Source organism: Diospyros lotus, chromosome 11, assembly GCF_014633365.1.
Source record: "Diospyros lotus cultivar Yz01 chromosome 11, ASM1463336v1, whole genome shotgun sequence".
Lineage (NCBI taxonomy): Eukaryota > Viridiplantae > Streptophyta > Magnoliopsida > Ericales > Ebenaceae > Diospyros > Diospyros lotus.
In genome coordinates, this window is record NC_068348.1 from 14,633,432 (window position 1) to 14,648,166 (window position 14,735).

At 42.0% G+C, this 14,735-nt stretch overlaps 2 protein-coding genes across 2 annotated transcripts; both read right to left on the minus strand.

Moving 5' to 3' along the window:
* Positions 1-226: 226 nt before the first annotated feature.
* Positions 227-1,375, minus strand: LOC127812736 (uncharacterized). The gene has a single exon (XM_052353259.1). The coding sequence runs from the start codon at positions 1,373-1,375 to the stop codon at positions 227-229; it is 1,149 nt and encodes a 382-aa protein (XP_052209219.1).
* Positions 1,376-4,367: 2,992 nt separating this feature from the next.
* On the minus strand, positions 4,368-7,185 carry LOC127812649 (flavonoid 3'-monooxygenase CYP75B137-like). The gene is made up of 2 exons (XM_052353136.1): positions 6,143-7,185; positions 4,368-5,217 (listed from the first exon to the last, which is right to left on the minus strand). Exons 1-2 carry the CDS (start codon positions 7,109-7,111, stop codon positions 4,591-4,593), a joined length of 1,596 nt encoding a protein of 531 aa, XP_052209096.1. The 5' UTR covers positions 7,112-7,185; the 3' UTR covers positions 4,368-4,590.
* Between the last annotated feature and the right edge of the window lie 7,550 nt (positions 7,186-14,735).

A 14,735-nucleotide genomic window follows, 5' to 3' on the forward strand; every position in this document is an offset into this window, starting at 1 on the left:
TAGATGATACCCAGATGTTTCATCCACCAGACGATCAATCCGAGGTAATGGGTAGGAATCTTTAGGACACGCCTTGTTGAGGCCAGTGAAGTCTATACACACGGGCCATTTTTCGTTGGGTGTTTTAACCATAACCACATTGGCCAACCACTCTGGATATAACACCTCTCGAATGAAACCTGCCTTTAGTAGCTTATCAATTTCTTCTTCTAACGCCGGTAGTCTATCAGGGGCGATATTCCTTTTTTTTCTGTCGAACAGGCTTGAACTGAGGATCCACGTTCAAATGGTGACATATCACATCTGGACTAATCCCTGGCATATCCCTTGGTGTCCAAGCAAAGACATCCAAATTTTCTCTAAGGCACCCCATGATTTCTTCTTTTACTGGTTTCGGAAGCTTCGTGCCCACATACACCAACTTCTCAGGATCTGTGTCACTTAAGCGTACTGCTTCTAACTCTTCCACTGGTTGGGGCTTGTGAGCAGTCTCTTCTGCTCTTTTTCCTTTTGTGGACGATACATAACAGGACCTTGCCTTCCTCTGATCTCCACGAACTTGCCCTACTCTTGAGAGCGTGGGGAATTTCATTAATAAGTAGCAAGAGGACACTACAGCCCTCATATCATTGAGGAGCGGTCGGCCTAAAATCATGTTGTATGCTGCGGAAGGGGCTTTGACCACCATGAAATTCGCCTGTCGAGTCAAACTTTGAGGGTCGGCGCCCAATGTGACAGGTAGTTGAACAGATCCTGCCACCGAGACAGCTTCTCCAGTGAAGTTGTATAGGGGAGAGGACACTTTTTTCAACCGATCTTGGGATATGTGCATTTGTTCGAAACAATTCCAATAGATTAGATTAATAGAGCTGCCGCTATCTACCAAAATTCTACTGATGGGGTGTTTGGCGATAACTGCAGAAATTACCATTGGATCGTCATGTGGGAGTATTATATCACCTCTATCAGCAGGGGTGAACGTGATTGGCTCCTTGTCCTCTCTTACCTCCATCACGGAATTGACTTGGTAGGCCTGACGGGCATAGGCCTTTCTAGAAGAAGAAGTATTTCCAGCTAAAGTCTCGCCCCCAGAGATAACATGAATGGCTTGATGAGTTCGCTCATTGTCAAGGGGGGCCACCATTCTGTCATCCCTTATCCCTTCATTTTGCCGTAAATTTCGTCTATCTTGACCTTCGGGTCTTTCTTCCCTCCTTTGACGGTCTCTGTCATTTCTTCCTTCAGTCCTTACATATCTTTGCAAGTGTCCCTCACGAATGAGTGCTTCGATCTGATTTTTTAGCTCCCTACACTGATCAGTAGAGTGTCCCCGAGTTCGGTGATACCTGCAGTACTCTTCTTGATTTCTCCCCATGGGGCGATCTGCCTTTTTCGGAAGCTGGAGGAGACCAGACCCCTCTACTGCCACCAATATAGTTGATCGGGGTTGATTGAGCCTAGTGTAATGATGGAATTGTGGCCCCACTGTATCTGACCTCCTGATTCGTTCTTTTTGCTAGTTTGATCCTTCTTCAATATCTTGCTCTTTCCTCTTTCTCTCTCCGTCTTCACTTCCCCCTACCGTTCTCACCATCTCCGTATGGAGTATGTACCTATTAGCCCTAACGAACAGGTCTGCCAGAGATTTCGGAGGGTCTAGGGATAATGATTCTTTTAAAGGGGTTAGTCGTGTCCCTTGGAACATGGCAGACACTGCCATTTCAATCGATAAATTACAGATCTCAAGTGTGGCATTTCGAAATCTATCCACGTAGTGTCGTAGGGTCTCTTTATTCCCTTGTCGAATGCTAAGCAGATATGTCGCATCTTTCTTTCTCTGACTGTTAATAATAAACGCTTTGATAAATTCTGTTTTTAGCTGCCTGAATGAAGAGATAGATGCCTCGGGTAAGCCGTTAAACCAGGCTCGAGCATGCCCAGTTAGGGTTAAAGGAAATGCCCTGCACATTATCTCGTCATCCCATCCATGAAGCATCATTAAAGATTCATAGTTTTGCACGTGATCATAAGGGTCGTCCCTTCCTGAATAAGGATTTGTTTGAGGCATCTTGAACTTCCTCGGCAAAGGTTTCTCCATTACTTCGGCCACGAATAGTAGCTTTCCTCTAGATTGTTCCTCAGAAGTAGGTAATAACTTATTCTGTTGTAGGACCCGCTCAATCATCTTTTTCATATCGGCGGCCTCTCGTGCACTAAATGTAGTAGGGTTATCCTCAGGCCCATCATTTTGCTTGGTTATAGGTTTGGTATCCCGACCTCTTTCCATCGGAGTGCTGGCTACTGTTTCCGAATATCTTCCTCGTTGTGGGCTTCGCCTTTCTGTCTTTCGACGATCAGTTCCTCCATGATTTCCTCGAGGGGGAGATGTTTGGCTGTGATCTTCCCTTAAAGGAGATCTTGGTTGATTGTTTCTACTTGGGACAGGTTGAGCGTGGGTTTCAGTGCTTGCGTCTCGATAGGAGTCATTCCCTGGTACCTCCTGACGAGCCCTGTGAGATGGAACTATTTCTGGGATGAACTTTCTCAATGCAGCTGGGATTGTCCCGTGGGGGACCAAACTTTGCAAAATACCAGCCATTTCCCTCAGAGCTTGTATTCCTTCAGCGTGTTGCTGTCGCAGGGCCTTGTACTCAGCCCAAGGTACGACGGATGGGATCTGCATACCTGAGTAGGGTCCCGAGAGAATATGTGGGGCAGTAAGAGGAGGCACCTGAAGTTGGGCCCCTAGTGGGTGAGAGGGCTCTGGAAGAGGCGGCTGTTGGTGTGAGGGATGGGTGACCCTCACGAGGGGATTGATGGGTGAGGGACGGTTGGCCACCATGGGTGAGGGGAGGCTGTCCCTTAAGGGTGAGGGGCGGATGGCCCCCATGGATGAGGGGTAACGGGCCCTCGCGAGTAAACTGATGCTAATCTTCCACTCGAGGGAGGGTTTCTCGTCGAGGCGATTGGGCCCCACGGGAGAGGGTCTGGCGATTGCTTCGAGTTTGAGCCATGATGAGGGAAGAGTGTTGCAGCTTTTGTTTGCGTTTCCCACAGACGGCGCCAATTGTTGTTACACGATTACAACAATAAATTTATAAAATGGGAAACCACCGATGGATGACCCTCGTATGGCATATCTGAGCGATGAGTGAGTCTCCTGGGGTAATGTGGCAGCGATGGGTGAGTCTCGTGAGGCGTTTCCGAGCGATGGATGACCTACTAGAGAAAGAATCGGTTAGGAGCGCGGGCGAAAGTCCCCGCGCAGACTCTCCAATGCTTAAGTTAGATCACCGTAGAAATTGAGTATTCGAAAGTAAGAGAGTAAATGCGAGAGGCAGAGATTGCATACCGAATGAGAGAAAGTGACCTCCTATTTATAGCAACAAGAGGGGCATCATGTATCGCGTGTTCCGAGTTTTGTGGCAAGAATCTCGGAGAGGCTTTGACCGAGTCTCGCAGCAATAGCCTTAGGCCGACTTTCTTGGAGGCGGTGGCGCAAGAATAGGAGGCCCGCGGAGGCGAGTGTGGATCCCTGGGTGACCCTCACTCGGGGGTATCTGTGAGCATGGGAAAAAGAGCACGAGGGGCCGTGCGCGTGGGTGCACGGGGCCGGGTGCGAAGTGATTGCGTATGCGGGGGGTCGCGCACAAGGGTGTGCACGGGCGGCCACATGCTGGCAGCCGGGCGCGCGGTCGCTGCCTTACGCGGGCAGCTATGTGCTGCCAGCCGCGCGTGCGGCCAGCTATGCGCGAGGCCTTACGCCCGCGGTCGCGCGCGGCTTTGCGCGGGCAGCCGCACCCCAGCAGCTGCGCGCGCGGCTGCCTTCCCCCGAGTGGGGTCACTCGGGGGTACTGTTCCCCCGAGTGACGCCCACTCGGGGGAGGGGGGGCCCTCCCCCAGCATAGGGGCGCGGCCCCCACCAGGCAGTCGCGTGCTGCCTGGCAGCACACGCGGCTGCCCATGGGGGCCGCGCCTGCCACTCCCAAGTGACCTCACTCGGGGGTGGTACCCCCTGGGTGGCCTTCTTTAGCCACCCAGGGGCTACCACGTGGCACTCCCTCGGGGTGCCACGTGGCGCTCTCTTGACCCGATTTCTTCAACATTTACTCTGCTTTTATTATTTTATACATAACACTATTCAAAATTTCTAACTACCTGCTCTATATATATTCAGACAATTCTAGAAATTAGAGACAAGGAGAATACATTTGAAACACAAGTTTTTGCCTCTATTAAAAAAGATCAAAACTCTTTCTAGTATTCCAAAACTTGATTTTTTCAATTTTTGCTGAGTGCAGAATAAAAAAACAACTTGTCATATCCACTAAAGTAATTTAATAAATTCTCACAGCAAACTCAAAATGGAAGGACAAATTTCGCTCTTAGAAAAGCGATTTATATTATGTTTTAAGCCTTGTACAACTTAAAGATTTTTTACAAAATTTATTTATTTTAATTTTAAGTTTTTATACTTATTCTCCATAATTATCATTATTTTAATATCCCCGATTAACAATCCCCTTTCTCTTTGATTCTGTTAGCCGTCCCACCATGGTCGTAGCAAAAAGGCTAGCTCGTTCCATTTTCTTACTCATCATAAAGTGCTGGATCAGACAGCCTTGGCGTTGGAATTGCAACAAGCGGAGTCTTCTTCTTCAACACAATTCCGAACTTCTCAGACATCTCCATCTCCTCTCCTTCCGGCAGCTTCCACTCAAAAGAATGCACAAGCGTTGCCAATGAAAGCATGAACATCCTCTCAGCCATGGCAATCCCGGCGCACTTCCTCCGGCCCGACCCGAAGGGGAAATAGTTGAAGTCATTGCCAACATGACGGTCGAACTTGGAATCCAAAAACCTCTCGGGATCAAACTCAAGCGGGTTTTCCCAAATTGACGGGTCCCTGTGGATCGCCCACACGTTAAAGAAGACTCGGGCGCCTTTGGGAATGTTGTAGCCGCCGACGACGCAAGATTGGCTGGGGCAGTGAGGCACCAGCAACGGCAGAGCAGGGTGTAGCCGCAAAGCTTCTTTCATCACTGCATACAAGTATGGTAAGTTGTGAATGTGAGAGTCTTCGACAATGTTGTTTCTACCAACCATTGCATCTAGTTCTTGATGAGCTTTCCTCATGATCTCTGGATTTTTCATCATCTCGGCCATGGCAAACTCAGTTGTGCTGGAGGTTGTATCTGTGCCTCCCACGACCATGTCCTATTCATATTTCAGCAGTGCAAAATATAAGTGGAGAACACGAAGTTCTTTACAAGTTTTGTTTATTTAATCTTTTAGTAAATTAAACTAGACATGATTTTATCTAAACCTTTATCTTTCCCTTTGGTTAAATAGACATTAAAAAAATATATGTAAGTCCATGAATTTGAAAATGTTATGTAATGTAAATTTAACACTAGAAATAATTTATATATATTTTTAAAAAGTAAATAAGACTAATAGATATATTTTTTTTTTAATATTATAGGAGCTACTCTATATATAAACAAAAAGTTTTGCCAAACCCATATCCCTCCTAAACTTTACATGAAAAGTTTATTTTTCTTCAATTTTAAATCTGATCTATATATTGAATATTTAATATTTATAATTTAAATTACTGATTACTTAATTTGATTTAAAATAATGCATGAGTTACTCATTCTCATCCACGTGTGAGAATCGTAATTGATCCACTATTTCTTATCCTCTTTATTTCAATCGATGATCAACAATTTATTTATTAATAAGTTTGTAATCTAAAGATTGCTGATATAGTAATTTTTTTATTTTGTTTTCATTATTTAATAACACATATATTATGTGTTTAATGTAGATTAAATAATTAAGTAATTAATAAATATAAATTATAAATATTAAATATTCAATAATTCAGATTTATAGTTTAAAAAGTGATAAAATTTTCATATAAAGTTTCGGAGGAAAAAAGTAAATTTAGCCTTCTTTTTTTTTTTTTTTAATAAAATGGTGTTCTCGAGAACGATGGATGAATGGATGAATTGTTTCAGCCATACATGACCCTTTCGAACATTTAAAAATCGAATCAATCATGGAAAGAGCGATAAGAAAAATAATATTTTCTATGTGGAAATAAGAAAAATGGGCAGAGAGGCAAACCAGCTACCATTAACAAGGCCTTGACGTGTGTCATGGTAAAAGGCGTTTTGGCATCTCCGGCCGGTGACACCCCTTCGTGTTCCAGCTTCAGCAACAGTTGCAGAAAGTCTTTGCTCTCCTTTCCATCATCACCATCGTCTTTCATTTTCAGCCGTCGGTCGATTATGGCGTCAAACATCCTATCAAACCTCGCCACCAGCCCCTTCTGCTGCTTCTGGATGCCCTGCAAGTCAAACCGTGCCAAACCCGGGAAGAAGTCCGACACGTTGGGCTTCCCCATCAGACCAGTTATATTCGCCACCACCTGCCGGAACTCGGCCCCGTCCTCCCCCTTCACCGTCGCCCCCCATAGCATGCTCGTCATGACGTTCAGCAAATTCAAGAACATCTGCTCGCCGACATTGACGGGTGACCCGACCCGCCCGTACAAGTAATTGACTGTCCGCCGGAGCTCCCGCCGGCGGAGTGCGTAGACAGCGTCCAAGGATGCGTTGCCGAGCAGCTCCCGCACGCAGACCTTCCTCAGCATCCGCCATTCTGGTCCGTAGGGACTCCAAGCTATGTCGGAACCGCCGTACGAGGCCTCTTTCGCGGCGGCAAGGACATCGCGATTGGCGAAGGTGACATCTTGGTCCTTGAGGATTTCACGAGCTAAGGAAGGGGAACTGACCACAATGCCAAGCTTCATCCCTAGCCGCAGGCTGAGGATTGGACCGTAGTCCCGAGCAAGCTTTGCAAAATACTTGTGCAGCTCAGGGTCCAGGAAGGGGAGGTTTCCGACAAGGGGAAGGCCAAATGGCCCTGGTGGCAACGGCGGCTGACGGCGAGTTCTTGATTTTCTGTGAACAACCCACCACAAGAAGAGTGCGATGAGGGCGGAGGAGAGCAGGAAGCGCCCGAGCCCGTCGTTGCCATTGCTGGGTTGCCACCACCATGGCCAAGTATGAAATGAGGAGGAGGCTAGTTTCTGAAGCATGATGGTTGTGGGACGAAGGGATGAGTAAGAGATAGAGACGTATAGGGGTTCTGACAAGTGAGGAAAACTGAGAAGAGGCAAAAGCTAGGGAAAATATATAAGATAATATTACACGGACAAATAAGTTGACGCACTGATTGACAAATCCAAGTTGTCGTGAAATTTTCATGTCAAAATCTTGCGATAACCTGGTTTCAATTTTAAGTTAATTGATGTTGTTGCCCACCCATTTTCAAACTCACACTCTCTCTCTCTCTTCTCTCTCAAAACCATCATCTCACTATGTCTCTCCCCCACTCTTTCTCTCTCAAAACTACCCCCTCAAACCCAATCTCTCTCAAACCCACCCTGCGAGTGCAGCGTCTGCCCCCCATCACTCTCACACCTCCATCACCGTCAACCCCGCCACCGCTACTTGCACCGCCGTCACCCAAAGATGGCTCCACTGCCGTCTCTCTTACCAACACCGTCCGCCGTCGCCCCCTGCTCACACAGCTGTCTCCCCTACCAACACTGCAAACACCGCCCGCCATCTCTATCGTCGTCACCCCCCACCGACCAATGACCACCGTTGCCTGCCCCCCACACAGCCTCTCACACCGCCTCGCCCAAAGATGGTTCCACTATCGTCTCCCTCGCCAACACTGCCTGCCATCGCCCCCTACTCACATAGCCGTCTCCCCTGCCAACACTGCAAATACCGCTCGCCATCGCCATTGTCGTCGCCGTCACCCCCCCCCCCCCGCGGGCCGCTCGAACAGCCCAAATTTCACTCACTCTCTGTTTTTTTTTTTTTTTAAAGAAATGTAATTTTAATACAAAATAAGAGATAATTTTAAGATATAATTGATGCTGTTGCAATAAGTTGGTATTTAAAATGATCTTAAATGAGAAAATAAATTATTTAATTACTTGTGTGATCTTATTATATATATATATATATTAATATTAACATTTTTAATGACAACTATCAAGATTGCTGTTATTAAATCTGATTGTAAAATAATAAGAAAAAAATTGTTGTTATATTTAATAGTAAAATAATAAAAAAATATATCTAATTATATTAGATTTGATCTTAAAAATATTAATTTTACTCCAATCTTATTTTACACTACTCCAATTTTACCAAGTAATTTTACTCCAATCTGATTTAAGTAAAATATTAATCTTATTTTACAGTTATTTTACACAAATGTTATAATTTTATAAGTAAATAATTTAAATTAAGTAATTTAATTAATACCCTCAAATTGAAAAAGAAAATTAATAACAGAGCATGAAATAAGCAAAAATAACACAAGCAATATTTTTTACTCAATTGTCAAATATACAATCAAAATAAATTATGTTCTTTCATAATTCAAAATAAATTATATTTTTTAATTTTCATTTCAACAGCTAAATCACCATAAAAAAAACCACAGAAGCAAAAAAAACAACAGCAAAAAAAAAATAAAATATATAAATATATGTATAAATGTTGTCTTTTACAGCCACGATGGGGCTTGACGGTGGTAGTCCAAGCGACGCAGGGGGATCAACGGTAGGCGACGACGGTGGGGCCATCCTTAGGCAACGGCGGTGTTAGAGCGATGTGTTGGGGGAGAGGGGACACTACAATCCACAGGGGTTTGAGAGAGAGAATGGGGGAGAGATGGAGTGGGTTTGAGAGATGGTGAGGGGGGAGACTCTGCAACACAGTGGTTTGAAAGAGAGAATGGGGGAGATATAGAGTAGGTTTGAGAGGGGGAGACACTGCAACCCATAGGGGTTTGAGAGAGAGAGAATATGAGAGAGATAGAGTGGGTTTGAGAGAATAGGGGAGGGAGACTGCAACTCGCATGGGCTTGAGAGAGAATGGGGGAGAAAGAGAAAGTGAAAGTGAGAGAGTGAGAGCTGAGAGGAGTAAAAGAGAGAGAGTGAGAGCTGAGGTTTAACTTGTAATTTTGGCTGAGGGTTAAACTTGTAATTTAAAACAATTTGTCAACCTGTGCGTCCACGCCTTCCTTCATGTAGCATTATCCAAATATATAATATTTTCTCTCTTAATTATTTAGGTGAGAAAATGTGATTTTAATATTTTATATAATATTTAGTATTACAAGCGATTTGCCCCACTTGGGCTACTATGAGAGGACAGGTGTAGCCCCACTCCCTATTCCCTTATTGCCCCGCATCAAGTTTATTCAACAATAAAATAAAGAAAAATTCTACCCATAGCCCATAAATTTGTTCCTCACAGCCCGCACCTCATCAAAATTTTCACTAATTTTTAAATTCCTATTTTACCATAGCCCACTCTCTTCTTCGATCACCCCCGACTATCGCCTCTCTCTTTCTCTCCTGCACCATATACACACAAACATATGTATGTATATATATATACACACACACACAAGGGTGACGACCATGACTGTCGACCCACTGCCATTAGTTGACCCACACACATACACTCTCCCTCTTTATGTGCGATGGCTGCAAGATGGGTCGGCACCGCCATTACCAAGGTGGGTTAGCTATGGCTGACCATCGGGGGGGAGGAACCACAAAACCCCATCAGCCATAGTTGAACCATCTTGCCAATGGGGGTGGGTCGGCCACCATCGCCGACCCACCTCGTGGCCATCACAGAGAGAGAATGTGTGTGTGTGTGTGGGTCGACCACCATGGCTGAGCCAGCAATGGCGGTGGATCAACAGGCATGGCCAACCATGGCTACCGTGCATGTGTATATATATATATATATATAAATATATGTATGTGTTTGTGTGTGTATGGTGCGGGAGAGAAAGAGAGTGGCGAGGCAGTGGTCAGGGGTGGTTGGAGGAAAGAGTGGGTTGTGGGGGTAAAATAGGAATTTTAAAATTAGTGAAGAATTTGGCGGGATGTGGGCTATGAAAAGAAAATTTGTTGGTTGCGAACAGAATTTCCCTAAGGGCGTGTTTGATAGCCAACTTTTTTCATGGAAAAGGAAAATATTTCACCTAATTTTCAACTTGTGCATTGTTTGACAGCCGTTGTTTTTCAAGAAAATCATTTTCCTTGCAATGGTCACGTGAAAGCATTTTCTTTCAAATCATTGAAATCAAATTCCTTTGGGGGAGGGGAGAGATGGAATTTTCTAGGCAATTGAAAGCAAGGGGTGGGCGACTGCTGGGAGATGAGGGAGAAGGGTAGGTGGGTGGGGGAGGGTTTGTAAATTATTTATATTTTGTATTTTTAATAATTAATAAATATAAATATATAAAAGAAAAATAAAAAATAAAAAATTATGTATAAATTATTTCTTTGGAAAACAAAAAAAAAATTAATTTTGTAGTTTTATTTCTTTGAGAAAATAATTTAATTAATTTAAAATACATTATTATTTTAATTTTTCTGTATAAAATTTAATATTTTTCAATATATTTTCACCATTGAATTCCATGAAAAATGATCAAATTGTATGAAAAATATTTCCAATCAAACACCAAAAGATGGAAAATAACATCATTTTTCCAGTATAAAATTATACTAATCAAACAGATTAAACTTCCAATTTTCAGAAATTTATTTTCCCTACAATTCAATTTCCTGGAATTCATTTTCTTTCCACTCAAAATTCACCCTTACAATCAAACGCACCCTAAAACAAATCTATACTAATGATTCTTGTTATTCAATGCATGATCATTGGTAATGCTTTAATCATTAACATTTGATTTGATTTTTTTATAAATAAATAATTTTATTACACAAAAAATAAAAAAATTAGCACATAACAAGCTAACAAAAACAACATAACAACTACACAAACAATTTAAAGAGCTAACTACGAATCAGCCTATTGCTTCTTCTTTTTTTGACCTTCCCTTTTGCATTGGGACTCAAATTTGGGTTTTGGGGGGAGGGGTGAAATTCATAGAATGCGAGTAAGATAAATCATCAAAGTCAACCATCTCAGTCATCAAATCTTATGCGAGTGATGTGTGCCAAATGCCTCAAAAAAATAAAATTACTCTATTTACAATTTATAATAATGGTAAGTAAAAGTCGATCCACATAAATTAGTCAATTAAATTTAATATCACAATTAATCAATGAAAATAAAAGAAAATTTCGGGATTTTAATGATATAATTTACTCGACAAAAGAATAATTTAAAAGAAACAGAATTGAGTAACAAAATTTAATTGAGAACAATATCGATTTAAGAAAAATTACTCGCGGTCATAAATTGATCATTGATTTCTAATAAATATATTTTTCTACAGTCAAATATTTAACTAAAGATTGTCAAAAAACATGACAAGCTTTACCTTCTCTAATTTCATTAATCTCGGCTCAACACCTAAATTAATTCTTATCAATAAACCAATTGGTATTAAGCAATTCTCATGAATTTATTGATAGCATTAAGAACTAAGGAGTTAAAGATGAATAATAATCGACAAACATCAAATTTTTTAATTCATTCTATATTTCTCTTCAACAACTAACAAAAATTAGGATCATAATTGTTTTACTTAATTGTTATTTCAACTAAACATCATAATAATTAAGGATTATGGATTCAGTTTAGCTATCAACCAAATAATTCAATCAACTAATATGTCTTTTTAATTAATTAAATCATGCAATCATTTACATGTGATGCAAAGAAGTATAAATATTTGAATAGAAAAATAAATAAAGTTAAGAATAAGATCTCACAATTTTACTAGCTGTTCTTAAATTTCTTGAATCAACTAAAAATTTTAGCTGAACATAATAGAACAAAAATAATACAAAAATCTAAACTACATTCCCTTCACTCTTGCTGCTTCCATCCGCTTTGTTGCCCTCTGTGCGTGTTCTCGCCCAATTGTCTGTTGTTCTTGCCTCTTCTTTGTTCTGTCGCTTGTTGCCTTCTCTTATTTCTCCAATTTCCAATCTCTTCTAATATATTAATATATATATATATATAGCGTGTGGTTGCACCCTAGCCCTCCAATTTTTTTTTTTTTCTGTAAATAAGAATTATATATGTTGTAGCCTGAAAACTAGGACAATAGAATTTGTACCAAGGGAAAGCTGCAGCTGAGGCAGAGCAAGGTTGACAGCTGGCAGGAGTTTGACGGTGGAGATAGGCGTTGGATAACTTCGGTCCTCGATGTATTGACTGGGGTCGTAGACGGACCTCAGATGGCACTTTTGGTATCGCTTGGGATTGACCTCCTGAGTGCTTGAAGGCATATTTGTGCTCATAAGAACGAGTTAGAAGGCACACAGGGATTTCTCGCCCGCGTATGCCTTCCGATACTTAAGTTAGTATCTATAGGAAAGAAGAGTAATAAACAATACTATTATTAAACATAAGATAGTCGTACCTTACCCGATCATAGATGGTTGATCACGGAACAGGGGGTGGACCTGCACATTAGTAGCACTTAGACAGGCTTAAGAAGAATCCCTCCCAGAGAGCCGGACCTAGGGGGTTCTCTGGGAGAATGTGGGTCTTACGGCGCGCTGCCGAAGTAGGGTTCCGACCCGTAGGGGACCTGCTCGGGCCCAGCTTTGGGCTTAATGAGAGATGCCTCGAGGTGGCTCTTACTTGACCATAGTTCCCATTAGGGATATATTGCATTACATGGATGCCAACATATTACATTACATTGCATAAACATATCATGCATGGCGCAATATAAACATTATATTATATATATTATGTTACATAAGATAACAATTCATGGGCATAGTGACAATGCTTGCCTAGTGTATTATTGGCTACGTGGGTGTGAGAATGCACTTGGAGATGGGACCTACCATGGCTTTAGTCAAACTAGCGTATCCATCACCTGGCATGTAAATTATATTACATACATGGACATGCGTATTACATATATAGATATGTATTGTAAGCTAGTTATAGAGGGAGAAGAAAATAGAGGAAGAAGAGCTGGAAATCGGCCTTCTTAGAAGGTCTCAGAGAGCACTTCTCCGAGAGACCTCGGAAAGATGCTTCCCGAGAGAACTCACGAGAAGAAAACTTCTTGAGAGCAGCAGGCCATCGAAAGAGGAGACCTCGCCGAGGGATGTTTTGCCGAGAGCCACTGAAAGGGCTGCGGAGAGAAGATGATGCGGAGCTTTGTCGAGAGGCATCATGCCAGGTGTAACGCCCCCATTTTTCAGATATACAATGAAGCTAAATACAAACGAATATCCTACAAGGGCGTTATGGAAAACCAGATAAAAAGGATTCCCAATAGTAAATCCTCTTATGTGACTTCCAAAATTCAATAAATATATCTTACCACGATTACAATACATAGCAATCACGACTTACAACTTTAGCAGGATAATAAATAAATTCAAGCCTTACATAACCTCTATTTATACAACTACGATACACAACTCTCAAAACAAATCCAAAAATTACATAAGATCCTTAGAATATGAGTAATAGGAAGTTAAACTAAACTTTCGCCTCCTTGTAGCTCTTTTCTCTTGCTTATCTCTGGGTACCTAGCACGACTAATATACCTGGGATGTTGAATATCCCAGGGGTATGAAACACCTGAGTTAGATTGTTACATCTAAGTGAGTGGTACAAGAAAGGAAATGACGCATGTAAGAGCAATATGCAATTATGCCAAGTCATATGCTGAAATAAGAATGAAATCTCCCAAGATCATGGCTCACTGCAAGAGCATGAGGAAAGTAGTTTGAAAATCTCGTGCACCTGATGTGACTGGGCAACACTTCGCTGAGTGCAGCCTTATTGGAAATGGGTGGGAGCTTGAGGAATGGCTTGGTTAGAGGCCTGGACCTTGTCCATTTAAGCTGTTGTCGCATCATCAACTAGTTGCAATCGAAGACAAGGATCTTTTGCCACCACCAGAGCCACCTCCTCCCTTATCTGCAACCTAGAACTGGTGTTTTTAACAAAGCTTGAGGTGACCTTAAGGCTACAAAAGCTCCTATCTTCTAGCTAGTTCATGTCTCGTAGACCAGCTTCCATTCTTGCATTGCCATTATTTTTTTTACCTCCGGACGGAGATGACCTCACATTGACGATGCCTTGTACACATGATAGAGAAGCTGGTGCCTGACCACCATTCAATGGAGGGAATGATGAGGGGTCACCCAAGTCGATCCTTCTAGAGCCTTCGCCACCTTGCCTAGAAACTCCATTGATGCTACCTTACCTAGAAATTTCATTGATGTCCTCATGCAGTAGATCGTCTTCCTTGATCATTAATGCCTGACCACCCTCTGTAACACCCCATTTTTCCAGGCGTGTTATAACTTAGGATAATAAATTTTTTTCTATTCAAAACTAATGCTAACCATATCATTCCTCATATCTATCCAAAATTTTCCATTCATCTATCTCGAATGAAAATCATCATAAACATCAAATGCAGAAGCTAAGAATTGAAACTAACTTTAACATTAACCATGAATAAGGTTATACATCATCATTCCTCAAAACGTTCAGAATTCAAAGTAATAGAACTTAAATACATAAGCTATATAACATACAATTATTACATCATGCATTTTGTTAAGTTCCATTACATACCTCTTTCATTCTCGTTTCTGCTACAATCTTCATCTGGAACATTTGAATATTCCAAAGACAAAGTCCAGGTTAGATGGA